Source organism: Budorcas taxicolor, chromosome 7 (assembly GCF_023091745.1).
Source record: "Budorcas taxicolor isolate Tak-1 chromosome 7, Takin1.1, whole genome shotgun sequence".
NCBI lineage: Eukaryota > Metazoa > Chordata > Mammalia > Artiodactyla > Bovidae > Budorcas > Budorcas taxicolor.
Genome location: NC_068916.1, coordinates 60,900,468 through 60,921,443, shown reverse-complemented (window position 1 = coordinate 60,921,443; position 20,976 = coordinate 60,900,468). Strand labels below are relative to the sequence as shown.

The 20,976-nt window shown below is 41.3% G+C and overlaps 1 protein-coding gene across 1 annotated transcript; it reads right to left on the bottom strand.

Moving 5' to 3' along the window:
- Window positions 1-17,003: 17,003 nt before the first annotated feature.
- On the bottom strand, window positions 17,004-20,681 carry SLC26A2 (solute carrier family 26 member 2). Its single transcript, XM_052644282.1, has 2 exons — window positions 19,998-20,681; window positions 17,004-18,524 (listed from the first exon to the last, which is right to left on the bottom strand). The coding sequence occupies exons 1-2, from the start codon at window positions 20,679-20,681 to the stop codon at window positions 17,004-17,006; spliced, it is 2,205 nt and encodes a 734-aa protein (XP_052500242.1).
- Between the last annotated feature and the right edge of the window lie 295 nt (window positions 20,682-20,976).

Here is a 20,976-nt window from a genome sequence, read left to right as displayed (position 1 = left end):
GTTGCTGTAGGGCGTTCAGGTAAATGGGGCGGGGCTGTGCCGAGGGCGGGGGTCGAGGCCCCGCCTCGCCTGTCAAAGCCAAGTCGGGCCAGGGGAGCCTCAGCACGCTCCCCCAACACGGCGTTCGAGGCATGACCCCATTCCTGCTCTGTCACCGCTTGTTCAGGATAGGTTTGTTACTTCTTAGCGCGTCATCAAGCCGTCCTCCTCACCCAGTGATCTGCCTGCAATCCGTCTCTCCCACCGTCCCATGCACAGTAATGGTTGTGACTGATTCAAATGGAACTGAATGACATGTGCAAATAAGAATTGTCCCTTCCTGCCGAAGTCACAGATCTTCCTACATTTGTACAAGTCCCTGCACTCTTCAGTTCAGTTCAGTCGCTCAGTCGTGTCCGACTCTGCGACCCCATGAACTGCAGCACGCCAGGCCTCCTGTCCATGACCAACTCCTGGATTTGCTTATTTTCTCCTTATACCACTATCACCTTTCTCCATCTACCACTGTCACCAGCCTTGTCCTAGTCACCTGCCTGAACTGATGCAGTTTCTTCCAATCTCCTCTCTTTCCCCTTTACAGTCTATTCTCCACACAACATGCAGACATATCTTTTTGTACTGTAAATCTGATCAGGTCACTCTCTGCTTAAGACCCTCCAATGTCCTCTTGTTTACTTAGAATAAAATTCAAACTTGACCTCCAAGGTCTTGATTTGGTTCTGAGTCATTCTCCTTCCACATCTCTTCTCAGTACTGGTATTGTTCCCAGAACAAGCTATATCGCACTCTGTAGTATGCAGAATGCTAGCTTTGTACTGAGCCTCCTTGGGTTTGAATTCCAGCCCCATCACATATAAGCTGTATTAAGCATGTAAAGTATTAATAACAAGTTATGTTTACAAAGAACCCAATAATTGGTACTCATTTCTGTAAATGGCATCACCATTCACTCGATGGCTAAGTGCTCAAGCCAGAAATCTGGGTGTTATCCTTGACTCCTCTTGCACCAATCCATCAGGAAGATCTGAAAAAACATTGTCCCAAACTGACCACTTCTTACCATCTCCATTATTACTCTAAAACAAGCCACCATTATCTCACATCGGGTCCTGCAACAGCCTCCTAGTCTCCTTTTTCTCTGACACCCTTCCATTACATTCTTCACACAGCAGTCATCTTTCTCTTTGCTTAAAATCCTTCAGGAGCTTCTTGTTGCATTCAAATTAACATATGCCAACTATATATAGCCTACTAGGCTAGCCTGCATTTATCTTCAGAGTTAGGGCCACCTCTTAGGAAAATGTACTTTACCCATTAGGTACTCCACCTTGCAACCAAAAGACTTTCTAAAGTGCAAATCTGATCATGTCATTCCAAAAACAAACAAACAACCCCCCAAAACTCTAAAGGCCTCTTACTATCCCAAGATCCTTGTTTTCTTCTCCAAAGACACTCCCCCCCCCCCCCGACAATGCCTTTTTATTTTCTACAGTACTTCATTGCTTTTACACATAGTTCCTTCTATCTCATGAATTCCTTTAACTCCCAACATCAATCTTGTTTCCTCTTAGAAGTACACTGCCCATCTCTGTCCCACTTCTTTGTTGATCATCCCACTTCTTTGTTCTTCCACAGTACACTGTAGCCTCTATTCAAGTACTCCATACACTCTCTAGTTTTGTCTTCCCTGCTTCCCTAGTAATGTTCTCAGTGGTAGGCACTATGCTGCATTCATCCTTGTATGGCTGACATCAAGTATAGTGCTTAGCACAAAGAGGATGTCATGAATGGATAGACATGCGTGGAGGTAGTGGCAGAAGTCTCACAGCCTAAAGCACAGCAGCTTCTCTTGTTCTCAGAGGATTCTCATGATAAAAGGTTTAAGCAGGCAGTTACCAAAACTGCTGCTGCTGGATTATTTCCTTCATAGCACATATCACACTCTAGATTAACAAATTTTTCTGTTCAATTATTATCTCCCTACATCACATTGTCTATTTCATAAGGGCAGGAACCTTGACAATGTTGTTCATCACTGTATCCTCACCACTAGGCACCTGTAATTATTTATTAAATGAATGTGTGGCTACCAGAAACATCTTCCCACAGTGAAAAATCCTTCCAAACCATGATGACAGAGCTATAAAGATTTTGCTGTGGTGGGATTTCAAGCAGGACTATAGATTGACAGTAACAGCACTAATCTGAGTCAAGAAATCTGAGCTATATGAACTTGGGTAGGCCCCTTCCCTGGGCCTCAGTTTCTGCATCTATGAAATGAGCCTGATAATAATTCCTTGGATTTATATAATGCATTGCTATTTGCAGAACTATTACCATCTATTATTTCAGTCTAGTCTCATAGCAGACAGAGCAGACACAGTTATTATTTTTATGAAGGCTCAGAAAATTTGAGGAAACTTGACTAGATCTCTTCTATTTCAAACATTCTATTAATATGGTGAATCTGTATAAATAATCTCTACAAAAAGTCAGTAGCATGAATCCCATCTTCTCTTGACTTTGGCCTTATCATTTTTTAATATGATTTTTAAAAATCTGAACTCATCTTTTAGGGGGAATCCAGTATCTTTGGTTCCTGATAAGCACTCCATTTTGTCTTCTCGGTTTTCCACACTTGCAGCAAAACAAGCCAAGAGGAGGAACGGACACAGCCTTGGTAGTTGTGGCCTGACCCTCACTCTACAGATATGGGAAACAAGGGGCACAGGAAGCATCCACAGTTCTCCCTGGAGGAGAAAATGAGAGTTGTGGAAGCTGTAGACTCAGGCAAGAGGAAAGGCAATGTGGCAAAAGAATTTGGCATCATTCCTTCTACTCTGTCTACATTCTTAAAGTGAAAGTCACTCAGTCGTGTCTGACTCTTTGACACCCCATGGACTATATAGTCCATGAAATTCTCTAGGCCAGAATACTGAAGGATCATGCCAAATGTGAAGAGAAGATGCAGGAGGCATGTATGGGACTTCAGCAGAAAAGGATACGGAGTGCTTTTTATGATGACATTGATAAGACTGTTTTTGCCTGGTTTCAAGAAATCCATGCCAGAAATGTTCTTGTGACTGGTTCTGTCATTCAGAAAAAAGCACTAAACTTGGCCAATAAGGTTGGCTATGACAATTTTCAAGCAAAAGTGGGCTGGCTGAACAGAATTCAGGATCGCCACGAAATTTCTTTGAAAGCAGTCTGTAGAGGGCATAGTGAGAGACTAATGCAAGGAGATCCAACCAGTCCATTCTGAAGGAGATCAACCCTGGGATTTCTTTGGAAGGAATGATGCTAAAGCTGAAGCTCCAGTACTTTAGCCACCTCATGCGAAGAGCTGACTCATTGGAAAAGACTCTGATGCTGGGAGGGATTGGGGGCAGGAGGAGAAGGGGACGACAGAGGATGAGATGGCTGGATGGCATCACAGACTCGATGGACGTGAGTCTGAGTGAACTCCGGGAGATGGTGATGGACAGGGAGGCCTGGCGTGCTGCGATTCATGGGGTCGCAAAGAGTCGGACACGACTGAGCGACTGAACTGAACTGAACTGAACTGAACTGAACAAGTGACATGCAGAGGAAATTATAAAACTAGTTGCTGACTTCAGCCCAGATGATATCTTTAATGCTGATGAGACAGGAATGTTTTTCCAGTTGCTTCCCCAGCACACTTGCTAAAGGGGACCATTGTCAAGGGGACAAGAAAGCGAGGCAGCGGTTGACAGCACTCTTTTGTTGCAGCGCTTTAGGAACTGAAAAAATGAGACCATTGATTGTTGGTAGGTCAGCCAACCCACACTGACTCAAGAATGTCCATTCCTTCCGCTGTGACTACTGAGCCAACCAGCAGGCATGGATGACACAGGATATGTTTAATGAATGGCTGATGCAAGTGGATGCCAGGATGAAGCAGGCGAACACTGGATCCTCCTGCTGATCGACAAGTGCTCTGCTCACAGCATGCTTCTTCCATGCTTGGCAAAGACTCAGGTGTGGTATCTGCCCTCAAACTGCACTGCCGTCCTACAGCCACTGAATCTTGGCATAGTTCATACCATGAAAGTGCGGAACAGGAGCCACCTTTACAACTGATCCTCCTCAAGTTCAGCAGCAGTGAGGATTAAGAAAAAGTGGACATCAAGCAGGCTGATGGCATGATTGCTGCAGCATGTTGGTCAGCCAAGCGGTCCACAGTGGTGAAATGCTGGCAGAAGGCAGGCATCGTCCCTGTGGAACTGACAGATTCTGACAGAGAACAGCCACCAGTGAACCAGATATTGCCACTGAAAAGTTGTGGCACTTGGTGGCTCTTGCCACCTGTGTCCCAAATGAATTTCCAAGACTTTGTCACTGCAGACGATGACCTCATCATCTCTCAGGAGCTGTTGGACACAGAGGTCATCCAGGACATGGGAGCCAGAAAAAGTACTGATGAAGCTGGAAGTGAAGATAAGGGGGAGGCATCTTTGCCACAGCAGCCAAAAATCACCATCACAGAGGCCATCTCAAGAGCACAGAAGCTTAAACGGTTCCTTTCCACTTGTGCAGGTGTTCCTGATGCCATTTTTGGACAGCTAAATGGCATAGATGAATATTTAATGAGAAGAGTGATACAAACTCTTGTTGACTCCAAAATTACAGATTTCCTCCAAACAAAATAATATAGAAATTAACTGCTTCTTTTAATTCAGAGGATGTAGTTTACAAGAATAAATTTCTTTAGATAGGAATATTGAACTTAAATTTTGAGCAATATTATGACAACATTCCAGTTTTCTGAAATAATCAGGAAGCTTTCTTGAATGGAATTTGGGACCCAAGGGTTTTCATTTCTACCAAGTTCCCAGGCGATGCCAATGCTGATGTGGTCCAAGGTCCGTGCTTGGGAACCACTGGTCCTGCTGGATTCTACTGCTTCTCTTTTTAACTGGCCATCTAAATACCCCCAATCACTAACTGTCAAAAAAAAAAGCATCAGCCATTCTTACTCTAGAACTGTAACTCCTTCCTGCTGATCTAGTAATGCCAGAACCTTCTTAGCTATTTTCCTGAATGCCCTACCAAGTATTCAGTAGGTACATCCATGTCAAAAGAATTACCAAGAGACATCTAGCCTATCAAAGCATCTTTTAGTACTTCAGGATTATTATCAGTAGGGTCCCAGAGTATAGGGATATAAAGTGCCTGAAAGAGGAGACATGCTACAACCTGGAAAGCATGGTAATACCAGTGTACCTCTAAAATCCAGGCAAGGCGTGAGGAACGCTTATGAGAGAGATGACCTGTGTGAGAATGTTTGGATTATTCGGATAATCCACGGTGGTCCTCTGCACACCAGTGAATAACCCAGCCTGGACCATGTCATTAATACAAGGGCACACTGTTTGCCCTCACTACAATTACTTCATTGCTGCTGTTGTTCAGTCACTAAGTCGTGTCCAACTCTTTGCGACCCCATGGACTGTAGCCCACCAGGCTCCTCTGACCGTGGGGTTTCCCAGGCAAGAATACTGGAGTGGGTTGCCATTTCCTTCTCCAAGGGATCATTCCAGGTCAGGGATCAAATCTGCATCTCCCACACTGGCAGGTGGATTCTTTACCACTGAACTACCAGGGAAGCACGTAAGTCACCCTTATTCATTTGCGTTTGTTCTTCAGAGTCTGTAAGAGCAAAGTGAAGTTATTTAAAACTGTATAAATTTATCATCAAATTTATATTAAATATACCACTGTAAAGCAAGTATCCTCCAATTAAAAATAAAAAATAAAATTATATTAAAAGTTTTTCTCCTATAAAAAGGCATGCTTAATATCCTCTGAAACCCTAGTATCTGTTAGTCATGAGTTAGATAAGTGTCAGGTTCATTTTTAGAAGGTACACGCAATACCTGTTACTGTTGTAGTGTGGTTCCCTGCCACAAGTTAATTTTATGGCTATTTTAGAAATCCATAGCAATTTAGTGATTTTTCTTCCTGTAGTTACTTAATTGAAACAGATGTATAAAGCAGATTAATCATAGAAAATACCACTTCCATGTTGAACAAAAGAACAAACACACACACACAGCAGATGCTTAAATAGATGTGTTTTTTTAAAAAACCTTATTATGGATATTTTTTCCTTTTAACAAACTAATAATATAATTTGAATTAAAGTTATTATACATATTTTAAATTATTAACTCATAGGAGAGGAAAACAGTGTCTTCTGGCTAAGTCCTGTGGTTCTGTCTCACTGTCAGCACCTTAATTGCTCTCATCATGTGTCAGGATTACTCATGAAATTTCTAATTTCTTCTCTCATCTTTCTTCCCGAAGTCCATTTTGCACTTGTTAGAACTCGTTCCCCTCCCCAATTATCTGTAGTGGCTCCCAAAGGCCTACAAAAGCAGAAGACTGTTTAGCTGAGTTCTAGCACCCTCTGGAGTTGACTACAACCTGCATCTGCACTTGGCTGTCAGCACAGCTTAGTGTGTGAGGCCCCCACCGTGGGCCGTTGTCTCCACTCCACGCCATGTCTGCCAGTGTGCCTTTGCCTGAATGCCTCACCCTGCTGTCTACCAAGCTGGGCCTCACATGTTCTTCAAGCTCTAACCAGAGTCATCTTTCTTTTAGCCCTTCTTGAAGACTCCAGCGCCTGTTCCACCTTTCTCTCCCTCAACTCCTCAGCACTGCTGTCTCTATCATTCAGTTAAGCACTTAAATGTTTTGTCAACATTCTTAAATGTTTGTCAACATCACTTGAATGTTTGTCAACATACAGTAGCCAGACTGTAAGCTTCACGAGAGCAGGAACCTCTGCCTTTGTAACCGTAAAGGTGCCTAGCACTGTTCTGGGAACATCAGTAAACATCAGTAGGCACATCAGTAAACACTGGTGTATAAATTAATGTCAAGTAATGTCAAAGCCACCTTATTTTTAAAGCTGCAAGAAGCACTGATCTTACTAGAAAATGATTTGGAGATAAGATAGGGCTGCCATCTATTTTAAAAGGACTTGCAAAATTTTTCCATGAGTCATCGTTCAAATATTATTCCAGTCCAGGTTACAATCTATTCTTTGATTATGAAGAATTCTAATACCGAATTAAACCTATTTCCTTGCACAGAAAGTCACTGCTGGAATCTCCATTTCTGTAAGATAAGACTTTAGTGTGAAAGGCTTTGTCTCAGTGCTTTGTATATAGTAATATTCAGTAAGTATGTGCTTAAACGTGCTCTTTAAAAAAAGAAATCTCACATTCTTGACTCATTTAACATATCATATGAATTGTATCCAAGCAGATGGAAATCAGACCCAGAAGAGCTTTTGCAGTCTGGTTTATGTCAGGTGAAACTTGGCTCCTCTTGGATATTGGGGGTTTTTGTTGTTGCTGTTGTTGTTTTGCCTTCTGCAATGTGGGATCTTAGTTCCCTCACCAGGGATCAAACCTGTACCCCCGCAGTGAAAGCGCAGTTTAAACCACTGGACCACCTGTAAAGTCCCCAAATTAGAGGGTTTTGACACTGTTTTAAACTAAAAAAGGTTGATGCTATCCCTCCTTGGTCTGCTGTCTTCATCAGGCCCTCTCTGGCTTCTCTCTGACTTTCTGCTCCCTCCAACCCCACTTGAGGATATAGTTTTGTCCCACCTGACCAATCCATTTTGTAAGCCACCATTCTGGGATTACGGACCTACCTCAATTGTCCTGTCATGAGGATAAAAAAGTGTACCTGTAAATGCTGTCTGTTGTCATCACTTGCTTCCCAAGTGGCGCAGTGGTAAAAAATCCACCTGCCAATACAGGAGGCACAGGAGATACAGGTTCAATCTTTGGTTCGGGAAGATCCCCTGGAGTAGGAAATGGCAACCTGCTCCAGTATTCTTGCCTGGAAAGTTCCATGGACAGAGCCTGGCAGGCTACAGCCCACGGGGTCACAAAGAGTCAGACACAACTGAGCGCGCGCACACACACACATTGTCATTACTATCCACCCAATTTGGAACCTAACCATCTAGAGGCAAGGACCTGCCTTACCACTAAAATATCTTGGGGTTCAGTGTTCCAGAACCACCCAACCTGAGCAATAGATAAAACTCAATGAGTTGTCTTTGCCCTATTCCTATGAAGGGCTCTTTCATTAAAAAGGAAGAAAGCTAAGGGACTTCCCTGGTGGTCCAGTGGCTAAGACTCCATGCTCCCAATGCAGGGGGCCAGGGTTCGGTCCCTGATAGGGGAACTAGATCTCACATGCTGCAACTAAGACCTCAAGCAGCCAAATAAGTATTTTAAAAATTGATGTGTAAAAGAAGAAAGCTAAGACTTATTGACTGCATATTTATGTCAAACATTGTGTCACTTCTTATCATTTAATCTTTCCAACAAATCATAATACCAAAGGATAGATAGTTATCTTCGAATTGGGATGTGGTAGAGGGCTACCAAGGGGTAGCTCAGTTGGTAAAGAATCTTCCTGCAATGCCGGAGACCCTGGTTCGATTCCTGGGTCAGGCAGTTCCTCTGGAGAAGGGATAGGCTACCCACTGTAGTATTCTTGGGCTTCCCTTGTGGCTCAGCTGGTAAAGAATCTGCCCGCAATGCAGGAGACCTGAGTTCGATCCCAGAGTTGGAAAGATCCCCTGGAGAAGGAAAAGGCTACCCACTCCAGTATTCTGGCCTGGAGAATTCCATGAGCTGTAGTCAATGGGGTCACAATGAGTGACACAAATGAGCAACTTCACTCACTCACTCAGAGCATATTCCTGCCACCAGAGGGCAGAGGTGGGCTACATGAGGGAGACAGTTCAGACAACTGAAGAAATTAGGAATTTCTTGGAATTTCTCTGACATAGCAGAGACTGAGAAAGTAGAGGAGGAAAGGGAGAGGAGACACAGGATGTGGGACTTGTTCAAGCAACTGATTTAGAAATACTATAGCTTGAGCTTCCCTGGTGGCTCAGTGGTAAAGAATCTGCCTGCCAATGCAGAAGACACGGGTTCGATCCCTGGTCCAGGAACATGCCACACGCCAAGGAGCTACTACTAAGCCCATGTGCCACACAGCTACTGAGCCTGTGCTGCAGAGCCCTTGCACTGCAACTACTGAAGCCTGTGTGTCCTAAAGCCCATGCTCCATGACAAGAGAAGCCACAGCAATGAGAGGCCTGCATACTGCAACTAGAGCAGCCCCCAATGTCCATATCTAGAGAAGTGCAGCAAAGAAGACCCACCACAGCCAAAAATAAATAAAATTATTTTTTAAAAAGAAATAACTGTACCTCAGACTACCCAATCCACCCCGTTGTACACATTTATCCCTTCAACTATTGATAACCACATGCCACATAATTGACTCTGGGCAGATAATTGACTCTGCAAATAAGCCAGTGTTAGAGAAACAGTCACCCATCAATATATCCATGCTTTCAATAATCACTGAAATGTTGCACCTTATGAAATACCCACTGCTGACCTGAAAGGCACAGAGAATGAATTAAGTTCATGACCCTCCCCTCAAGCAGTCCAGGAAGCAGAGGATATCAATGAGAGGGGAAAAATAATAATAGAGTTGTAAAGGCCATTTTAGAGAATAATCAGAGAATTTACAGAAGTACAGAGATAGAGCCCAAAGGAGCCCCTGCATGAGAAGAGGAATTCAATAGGAATTGTTGCTAAGAGCCAGGGACATTTAATATGAAGTGTCTGAAGAAAAGAGTAGGGAGTTGTGTATATGGGGCTGGGACGCAATCCCTGGCAGAAGGAACAGCCTTCTATAAAAAGGCCTCAGTATTTAAAAAATGGCCCATTTGGGAACAGCTAAGGTTAAGGTCCATCTAGTCAAGGCTATGACTTTTCCAGTGGTCATGTATGGATGTGAGAGTTGGACTGTGAAGGAGGCCAAAGAATTGATGCTTTTGAACTGTGGTGTTGGAGAAGACTCTTGAGAGTCCCTTGGACTGCAAGGAGATCCAACCAGTCCATTCTGAAGGACATCAGCCCTGGGATTTCTTTGGAAGGAATGATGCTAAAGCTGAAACTCCAGTACTTTGGCCACCTCATGAGAAGAGTTGACTCATTGGGAAAGACTCTGATGCTGGGAGGGATTGGGGGCAGGAGGAGAAGGGGACGACAGAGGATGAGATGGCTGGATGGCATCACGGACTCGATGGACGTTGAGTCTGAGTGAACTCCGGGAGATGGTGATGGACAGGGAGGCCTGGCGTGCTGCGATTCATGGGGTCGCAAAGAGTCGGACACCACTGAGCGACTGAACTGAACTGAACTGAACTGAAGGTTAGAGGTAGGGATGTCAAGCAAAGGATGTGTGGTAGGACAAGTGACTGGAGATGCAAACAAGAACATAGTTTTTAAGGTCCTCTTGGCTAAAGCATTAATTCTGAACTTACCCTAAAAACACTGGAGAACCACTTACAAGTGTCAAACTTCATTTTTGTAGAAACTGAGAACTAATGTAAAGGCTGAGCTGCAAAGATAAGGTAAACTAGTTAGGCTGTGACATCATCCCAAAGAGAAATGATACACATTGAGGGCAAGGAAGAGGTGTTGGACTTCAAAGACTCTTGTCAGGTAGATGGCTTTGGTGTGAGAGATGAAGAGGAATGTTCTAGAATTTCCCAGGATTCTGGCTTGAGTACCTAGCTCATGCCATAATCAAGAAAGGTTAAATAGGAGGTGCTTGGAGATATATTGCTTATGAGATGCCCGTGGGATCCAGGTTGAACTGTCCAGGAACAACTGTGGAGATTTATACACAGATAGACATACCGGTTAGTGTTTAGAAACGTCAGGCTAGAAATTATGTTTGGCTGGCATTCGCATACATATAATAAGGGGATTAAAGCCATAAATGTGGATACAGTCATCTGGGGAGAGCTTACAATGCAAGGTGTTTATGATATAAGGGTCCACGAACCAGCCTTTTTCTATAATCATCTGTGTATACATGCACGTGTGGCATTTCTCCAAGAAGAGCCATACTTGAATCAGTTACAATGGATCTGGAAATTCAAACTTTAAGCAGTAGTGGTATATGAGGAGAAACAAGGCCAAGGACACAAGCACTGAAAGGACCGACAGGACAGCAGAGCCCTCCAAGCTGGTTAGAGATGCTAGAGAATGAGTGTGAGGCACCGCAGGGGCTCTGGATCGTAGATGCTGCGTGCAGACGGAGTGAGGGCACACTCCTTCACCCTGTGGGGTAGGTACGAGCTTAGGAGCAGAATGCCCAGGGCTACCAAAGCACTGCCAAAGGAACACTGAAAACTGTCCTTAACCCCATACACACACTCCTACTTCTTCTCCACAGTGGAGAGGCAGACGAGGGGGGACATTCCAAGAGGCTCTCAGCAGGTATGGGAAGGGGATGGTGGTACAGATTTGTCCTTACCAAGTGGTATGTGCTCCAGTTAGGAACTGCACTCCCACTTCTCTCACTTAGTTGGTATAAGGTGTTAGCTGCAATCTCAGGAGGAAAATGTGCTTCAAAATTCAGTGTTAGGAGTAAAACATAAGCCAGATTTGAGTTTTCTGATTTCAACACAGTAACGATCAGGAGTCATGCAACATAAGAACTGGCAGACTCTTTGAGCAATCCAGTCCTCTTCCCCTACTTCACTGATAGAAAACTTGAGTCCCCAAAGGGGACTCAGGACCCCAAAGCAAAAAGGAAAGAACTAGGCTTTTTTATGCTTTAAGATTTTCTGTAAGGACAAATACTTCTGTCTGGTGGGAAAAATGATGACTAAATCACACTCCAATGTAAAATGGTATTTTAAAATTCACTGGTGAGGTGACCTAAATGTGCTTAGTTAGAAACACTTCCCTCTTGCACTTGAATAATTTATACACAGTAATATTTTATTAGCATAACAATTTATTAGCAGACAAATGACACCTCTAGATCTCAACACATACAGGATCTTATTAATAATCATCACAAACAGATCCCAGAAGAAAAGGAGCTGCTATTAACCAATCCCCCCCTCTCTTGAAATAGGCTGTAATCCATCAATAACTCATCCTCAATCCATGGAGGATTAAGCATAATTTATGTGGAGTAGCATCAGCGCACTTGTTTTGTTTAAACAGATATACATACATGGTATAAAACACATTCCCAGAAGTCATTAGCCTTGAATAAACTGGAAAAAAAAAAAGCAGTATACTGTTTTAGTGAATAGACAAGACTCAGAATTTAAGTTCATTCAGCTCTAATCCTAATATTGTCTTGATTTGTATACAAAACTGAAAGGAGACCAAAAAAGGTAGCATTTTATATAGATTGGTTTGTTCACACTAATTTGATGAATCATGGCAGCATCAGAATTCAAACAGTAACTCCAACTGATTTGAATTGAAAAGGCAAGAGCAGTTTCATTCCAAGTAACTTTTTAGGGATGGGGATTGGGGTGTGGGAAGAAAACTTTCCTAAAATAAGTTTCTTTAAACTGCAGTTAGAGATCCTTTGTGCCTAAGGATGCTTGTCTGTTTGCCTAGTAAAAACACTTTGTTAGAAATTCTGTCATTGGTATTTTTAGTAAGATTACAATTATTTGCCCAATTTCAGAGTCATAATTCAAGTCCAAGAAAGGTTATTCAAAGTTCAAATGTAGATTTATAAATGTGGTGGCTCCAATGTAGGCATCTAGTGTCCTTCATTATTCCAGTTTTCATAATTTAATATCTCCTTCCAATTTTACATCACTAGGAGAAAAATACACACCAGAAAAAAGTCTACTATTTGGTATAATGCTTATTTTACTTTCCTAACTGTATTAACATGTTTACTTTAAAATTTGAAGTGCAAAACACTTGTTTAAAAAATAGTCCTTGTCAAGATAAAAATTACCTTATAGAAATAAATTTCCCTCACTTATATGTTTAAATTCTCCATTTTAAAGTTACTAACATCTTTTTTAAAAACCTAAAATTGTATATAGTATTTCAAAACTATTTTACTTTAATAATGATAATAGGCTATGATAATAAACTAGTTGGTATATTATTTTGGCCTACTGCATAATTTTCATTCTTTTTATTAGCACTTGAATGATTCATGATTTCTAAAATCTTTATACCACAAGAAAAAAAAAAAAGCCAAATTAGTTCATAGCCTAAAAGCTTTCTAGATCTAATTTCTTCTTTTTCACAGTTCTTAAAGCACAGTTTCAAATAAGGCATCCACTAGAACAGATAAAACAGTAGAGGAAAAAAAAAGAAACATCAAAGAACAGAAAAATTAAAAGTCTGAATCCTATCGATTGGATTCTTACCTTGTCACTGTGCAATCATCCCTTGAGCAGAACAGGGGTGTCCTTGTTTGCCTCAGTTGCCTGCCTTCCACTCAGACATCAGTTCAGGTTCAGCTTAGGCCCTCCATAAAGCACCTCCAAGTGCTGCCGTGTGTTACTAGAAGAGTTAGCATATAGCCCACCTACTGGATTTAGTATTTAAGTCCCAGCACCTGGCCCGCGCCCTAAACTCCTGCATAGGTCCTCAGGAAGTATCTGAGGTACTGTCTACGTTGATGTTATGGCTCATCTATAGGAATACATAGAGGAAAACAAGAACGTGACTATGGAGCACAAAGCTTGAATTTATCGTTATAACTTCTAGCTTTAAGTTTCCAAAAAATTCACTACAACCCTGTTCTCACTTTTATATTAAGCTCAGGGCTAACACCACACATGTTCTTAAGTGACAAATTACTAACAGAATACCCCTGCAGAGAATTATTTTTCTTGTTAAAATGTGGTCATAACATTAGAATAGTCTGATGAACTCATCTAATATATTGACAGTTTAAAGATCACCATTTACCATGCTATAAATTTACCAGTAAATTTTGGCTTCAGTGTCTACTGATGTTTAAAAGCTATTTCAGTTTATCCAAATTTTGTTTTCCTTTGCTCCTTAAAAAACTTAACTAGACATCTTTCAGTTTTACTGATATCAGAGGCTACAGTCACTCAATCTAGAGTATCTACAGTAGGTCAACCCCGCTTTGGCCTCAACCTTGGCTACCGGCTTTCACTTCGGCGAGTCTGTGCACTCCCCTTCTAGAAGCAGAATCCAGTTCTGAGTCTGCTCTCAAACTAAGCTGTGGCTCTTAATCCTGGTCTCCCTACTTATGGACAGTCATGTCTGAAGCTAACCAGGGGTTGAATCCTATTCGTCTGAGGCCCTCATCTCGCTTGCTTGGTCAGAGATCATCTTTTTAATAGTCTATTCCCTTCACCTCTCTCTTGAATGTTACCCTTTGACTCTAGGTGAACTCTACCCCTCTGGTTGTATGCGTTTTAACCATCAAGAGTGTACATATATTTCAATTAAATTACCATTTTAAGATATTGAGAATTTTGTACATTCATCAATAAGCAATACAAATATGCGTCAGTTAGACTCTAAAGTTCAGAGTAAGCAAGACATTTTTGTGTCAAGAAAGTGTGTAAAATATCACCTCATCAACTAAATCAACCAAACCTTTGAGCAAGAAAGCAGATTCCTTTGGCTTTGGTTATAGGCTTGATTCCTTTAAATACCAGCAATCAAAAAATCTTAACATGAAAGTACAGGCAGATTTCAATCCAAGCAGACAAGGTAAGATTTAAATTCTAGTGTATCTTCAGTATTTTTACAAATGGCTTCCAAAAGTAGAATCTCTTATTCGGTCGGGTAGGTAGGAGAAAAGCAAACCAGAACACAGATTCAAGAATCTGCTAATTACATAAAGTTCCAGAATTGTTTATATCTACATTTTGGGCAGAAATGGGAGGTAAAGGTCAAAGCCTGTTATTCTGTTCTTTTAAGAGATTTTCTAAATTCTTTGGAATCTTTTCTAATTCCCCCGTGGTAAGGTTTGCTGAATTATAAAGTCATCTTGAACATGTACTCATTACTCTGTCACACGGCATTAGGTATTTACCATGATCTGGACTCAAACTTGGCTCGGGTAAGGTACAAGACCGGGTCGAAAACAAATGACAACCAAGATACTTTGATTTTACTATTTCTTTTCGTCTAAGACTAGAAAGACAGAGCAAATATTTGCTACAAACAATAAACAAAAGAGACACAAATACAAACAGCAGTTAACATTTCTGCAATTCAAGACTTAAGTTCTAAAAGGATGTCAAAACTCTAAGGACACTATTACATTTAATCATGATGTCAATCACCTCAAAGAGAGAAATCTAGCTCCTGAGAAACTGCTTTGTTTTAATGATAGAAAGGCGTTTTTCATGTAAACTGATGGGCAGAGCTCTATCAGAAAATCAACACTTGCAGTTTATGGAGCCAACAAGAAAGATGTTTAAAAGTCTCCCACTTCGGTAGATGTGTTATACATAGAGTTTGTTTCTCATAAACACATTGTTTAGAATGTAGGAATGGGTTAAAAATGATTTTGCACTTTTGTAGTTTTTATCTTGTTTGTTTAAAATGGTGTGCTAAATGTTTCAGTCTCATATAAACCATTTTCCTAATCCTAAGTTTGGAAAATCTGTTTTTTTCCCTCACCCATAAAGGTCCAGATACAGAACTATAAGCTTTCAAGGTTGGACATACTTTTCCAAAGGAAATATTTCTGTACCACAACTAGTGACCAGGTATGATAAATAGTACATCCCCAGAACCTGGGTTGTATGAATATGATGCTTCTAAATCCTTTTACACAATAGTTTTAGGTGGCCCATAAAGCAAAAAGTGGTCACTGTCATCAGTATTTAATACATCAACAGGGTGCATAGCGGTAAGCATTAGCTTTGTTTTCACTAAAACATCTACAATTACTGATGTTCTTTTGGAAGCATTCTGTCACTTCTGTGCATTTTTCTCCATTGGTCACAATAAATTTTTTCTTACAGAGTAAAAATGAATAGTAGCTTCTCAAATATGAGAAAGACTGTCAATTCCCAGCTGACTTGCTAAACATGGGAAGGAAAGAAAAATTCACTACTAAATAAACAAATTTTTAAAGGAAGTTGTCAATCATTCCTTTTTTGCAATCTGTCCGGAACAGTTTGCCTCAAGGTCACTTAAAAAGCTACAGGAAATTGCCAAGTCAGCACTGTGCCTTTTCTCTGGCAAACTTGTCAATCACTGGCAATCAGACATAGAGGTTTAGAACAGATTCCATGGGACACACACTACATGAAAGTTAAAACAGAGCTTAATGGCAGATTAATACTCAGAAACAAGGAGACAGGAATCACAGAAGAGACAGGGAGGATTCTCACTATGTTGACTGGCATGAAGAGCTCTTTTCTCACCTACTTACCCTAAACAAAAAGGCTGACTAAAAACATCAAATGTATCACACCACAAGCGTTCTGTATAATGTGGGACTGGCTGCTAGGGTTTCACAAACCTGCTCTGCCATCGGACTCCTGATAAGACTGTGCCAGAGAGGAACGATACTTTCCTGTAAAAAGCCAGAGATCCGACTGCCATCTGGAGAGCAAAGACAGGGGATAGAGAAGTTCAAGTGAGAACAAGCTTGTCTAGTTACTACCCTGCACTCCAGAAGCTTCTTGACTTGCTGTTACAAGAGAAGACATAGATTCTTTCCCTACTTCCTTTCTCCTCTCTCTCCAAAGAGCCATGCCAAACAGGCTCCAGCTCCTCTTATGTACATGCCAGCTTTACCCCTTTACCTCCTGAAGAAGCAAAAGTTCAGATGCCTGTCTCCTAAAACAGGATGGTAATTAGGTTTGGGGCTACTTTACAGTTCAACAGATATTTAATTCCAAGAATATCTCATATTTGAGAGAAAACTTAAAACCACATTTTCTTTTTTTGATTCTGCCTAACTAAAAGCTCTGCTGCATTTGTGTATTTACAAAGGCCATCAACTTCAAAGGAAGAATTCTGCCTAGCCTAAAGGTTAAAATTTCTTGTGTGCAGCAATTTCCAGTTCCACAGTATAAAATGCTACACACTTGAAATTTTAACCTGTTGGCTAGATGGGATTCTTCCTTCCATCTACCTTCTCAATCAATCACTGGAAAAACTTGGACCATTGGGAACATATCTCTCTTTTTGATTCTGAGAGTCTTCTGCAAAAGTCATGGCTTCATATACACTATAAAAGAGAAGGTTTTCTTCATCCTTTTTGCAGTACTCTCCCCTGGCCAGAGAGTCCCTCACAGAGGGATTGCATTGAGCCAGCAGAACCTGGATGCCAATAGCTTCATAATCTCTGCGAACTTCTTTCAGTGTATGGATCCCTGCTGTATCTAAAAACTGTATTGCACTACAGTCAATCACTATTGTATGAAACTCTAAGGGATCATGGGAAAGTTGCACTGAAACTTCGTCCTGGATTCCACTGAGTGTTACTGTTTCCCTTTTGATCTTTTTCTTTGCTGCCTTCCTCTGAGCTGCTTTTACTAAGACTGGGTTGAGAGTTTTTTTGTATAAGACAGATTTAAAATATTCTTTGTTTACGTAGTAGAGAGGGGCCACAAAGCGGAAAATCTTGATGCCTGACTTGGCCTGAAGGTTCTTGTAGGCAGACATGGACTCAAAGACTTCAGAATCTTCCACCAAGCCAAGCAATGAAGACTTTGGCTTCTGAGTGCGGAGGATAACACAAAACATAGAAAAACAAACCCCAGTAAGCAGGCCTATTTCAGTACTGATCAGTGCAGAGGACAGCATAGTAACAAACCAGATAACTGTGTCCATTCTGCTAATCCTCCACATCTGGGGCAGATCCTTAAATTTACATAGGGCTCCCCGGAGATTTACAATAGTGATCACACCAAGGACACTTTTCTGCAGGGAGAAGAACAAAGGAGCTATGACCAAGAGGACCAACAAAAGAACCAGAGCTGTCATCACACCAGAAACCTGAGTTTGACAGCCTGTGGATTCTTTCACCAGTGTCTTTGCAAGAGCTGCGCTAGTAGTGAAGCTGTGGAAGAAGGAAGGGATGATATTGCAAAAGCCGATAGCGTACATTTCCTGATTAGCTTTGACTGTGTAGCCATGTTTCTTGGCAAACATCTCAGAAAGTGATACAGTGATAGCAAACCCAATGATAGCAATAGCTATTGCATCTACAGCCACTCTAGGAATTAAGTTCCAGTCAGGTGCTTTGGGTGGCATAAACCCAGTGGGAATATGCCCAGCAATACTGGTGCCATATTTCTCAGAGAGTTTTCCAAAATGAGAGGCCAATGTGGCTGCCACAACAACAAAGAGTTCAACAGGAATCGGTGCCTTAAGCTTGGACTTGAAGCGCTCATTGAGTTCTTTGGTTGGCAAAAGAACCAAAAGGCACAAAAGGCTGGTGATGAGATCACAGATATTGGTCTTATGGATGTTTCTGAAGATATGTATCCAAGTAGTGATGAGTGATCCCACTCCACCACTCCGAGGAAGGCTGAGTCCAAGGAGGTACTTGACTTGAGATGTAAGAATAGTGAAGGAGGCACCAGTGACAAACCCACCCAGCAAGGCATCGGAGAGGTAGACTGAGACAAAGCCCACTTGAAAGAAGCCCATCGCTACCTGGAAGAAAGGATATACAAGTGTTAAAGATCAATGGAAAAGACCTTATAAATCCTATATTCCCCTAGTATTTCTTTGTGTGGAGGCACTCTACCTGAGAACTACAGAATGTCACAGCTAGAAACAAAAACACAATCATTTATCAATTCTCTCATTTTACAAAGAGAGGGCTCATTTTACTGACACTCAGAGGCCTGAACAAGTTGCCCAAGGTCACAGTGTTACTAACTAGCCCAGACAAGAAGTCAGGATTCCTACTTTCTTGTTCAATGTTTCTTAAACTTGAATAAGGTTCAGATTGCTTTGAAAAAGAAAAAGTCTCCCAAGGATCTATGAGAAATCATAAAGATGCAAACTGGAAAAATTCTAACTTTTTAATTTTTCTTTAAATCACATATCATTACTGTAAAAGTTTTTACTGATAAAACAAAAAACTAGATTCACATCAAAATGGAATCACACTTTAAAAATGATTATAGAACTCTCTTTAATCTAACTTCAAACTGAGAAACGATTTTCAGCCTGTGTACATGTGGTTATGCCATACTGCCTTCCATGTTAATTCTACATCCTCAAATATACAGTATTTTATTTCTTTTTCCTCTTCCCAATCAATTCTTCCTCAAAATTCTATTGTACCCTTTCTCATTCTTGGTGAGGCATACTAACAAAAAAGCAAAAATGAACTCTGAGGACATAGCTCTTCTGTTCACCACCCTCTTCTCCCTCCCCTCCTACCCAGGCACCTAATAGAGTAAGCTACTCTTCTGCGTCCCATATTGGTTCTAAATGTCTCTAACAGAGAAAAGGGTTAATGCTGGCACTGACTCCTGAATGCCAAAAGGCACAGGCATGATGATAATGGCAGATCAGTGGATTCTGTGGAGACCCAAGAACTTCATTTCTAATCCTTCTCCTGGATGACAGTATGAAATAGAGGTCCCCAGCTTGTTTCCTCCCCAACAGTCCGAGAAAACTACAAACTTTAGTGAGAGTCACTGACTAGAGCAGCAATTCTAAAAGAAAGGGGGAAGTCACCTACAGTTTAAAAAACTTGCACTCTTCCTCTCCCAACCCCAGTCACCTTCTTGCCTGTTAGTGCTGACTCTGCCAATAACCAACCACAAATAACTTCAAGCAAATCTGATAGTTCTTGATATACAAAATTAAGAAGTTGAACTAGGTGGTCTGAGGTCCCTTTCTGGTCTAAATCTTTACAACCAAATAATTAAATTCTGGCTGACTGACATTCACTAGTTAAAAGGCAGGCTGAAGTTGAGAAAATAGAAGCAGCCTTATCTTGCTTGCAGAGTCAAACCAGTGTTTAAATTTTGGCACTACCTCTTCCATATCCTGTGCACTCAATAAATGACAGCTTTAATTATTATGATTGCTAAGATCCCTGACAGAACTAAGACTTCATGTATAGTGATTTCTTTGCCAGAAAGAATCACTTATTCCATCGTTTCTTACCTGATAAACTCCAGCCACAAAGGTTACAGTGCTGCCAACTGTAATTGCATAGCAACTTCTGTCACATGTCTTGTTTGACATCTGGTTTACTAATGAGCTCTCATTTGAAGCGGCATGGACAGTGTCATAGCCAGCTATGTATAGTTCTCGGTCAACTACTTCACCAATCATAAGGCACAGTATTCCAAAAATGCCCACAGAGATGTGACGGGAGGTACCCAAAATGAAATAAATGAGGCTGGCAAAAAAAGATGTGTACAGACCATAGATAGGTTCTTGGCCAGCCAAGAGAGAATAAGCAATGGATTGGGGCACCAATAAGATGCCCACAATCAAGCCAGACATCATATCTCCTAAAATGTTTTTCTTCAGATCATATTTTGGGAGCCACTGCAAAACAGGAAGGAAACCAAAAATGGTATTTTTGGCTTTGGTTGAACTACACTGGCAACTCTTCTCTAGTTTTTTGATAACAAACTTCTTGAAGTTATTATCTGATTTCTCTTGAGGCTCCAAATGGATCCTAGGGTGTCTAAAAAGATTACTGGACTCAAACTGCCAGAAGTCATTATGTGATTCCTCTTCATGCTCCACATGGATCCCAGATGGAGCTCTGTACTGGTCATTTCCTTTAACTGAGTCCTTGGGTGAAAGGTCATTTTGTTCTTCATTTTTCAAAGACATTTCTGGAGACAGATGTTTCAGCCTCCTATTCCAGAGAAAAACAGCAGGGTTAACTTATTATGTAATTCTCAGTACTCACGTATTTTAATAGTCCTACTTGTCATGGATGAGAGTTAAGAGGAGTTCAGTTTGGGGGTAGGTATCTTTGAAGCAAACCACCAGCATGGGGTGGACTGATGGGGCAAGTGTCTGATACACGCTCTGAAAGGTTTTGGTCTATTCATTCTACTTTGTTTTAGTATAGAGTCACATCTGTCCTGTGTGCAGGCTCTATAAACATGCAAAGACAGATTTG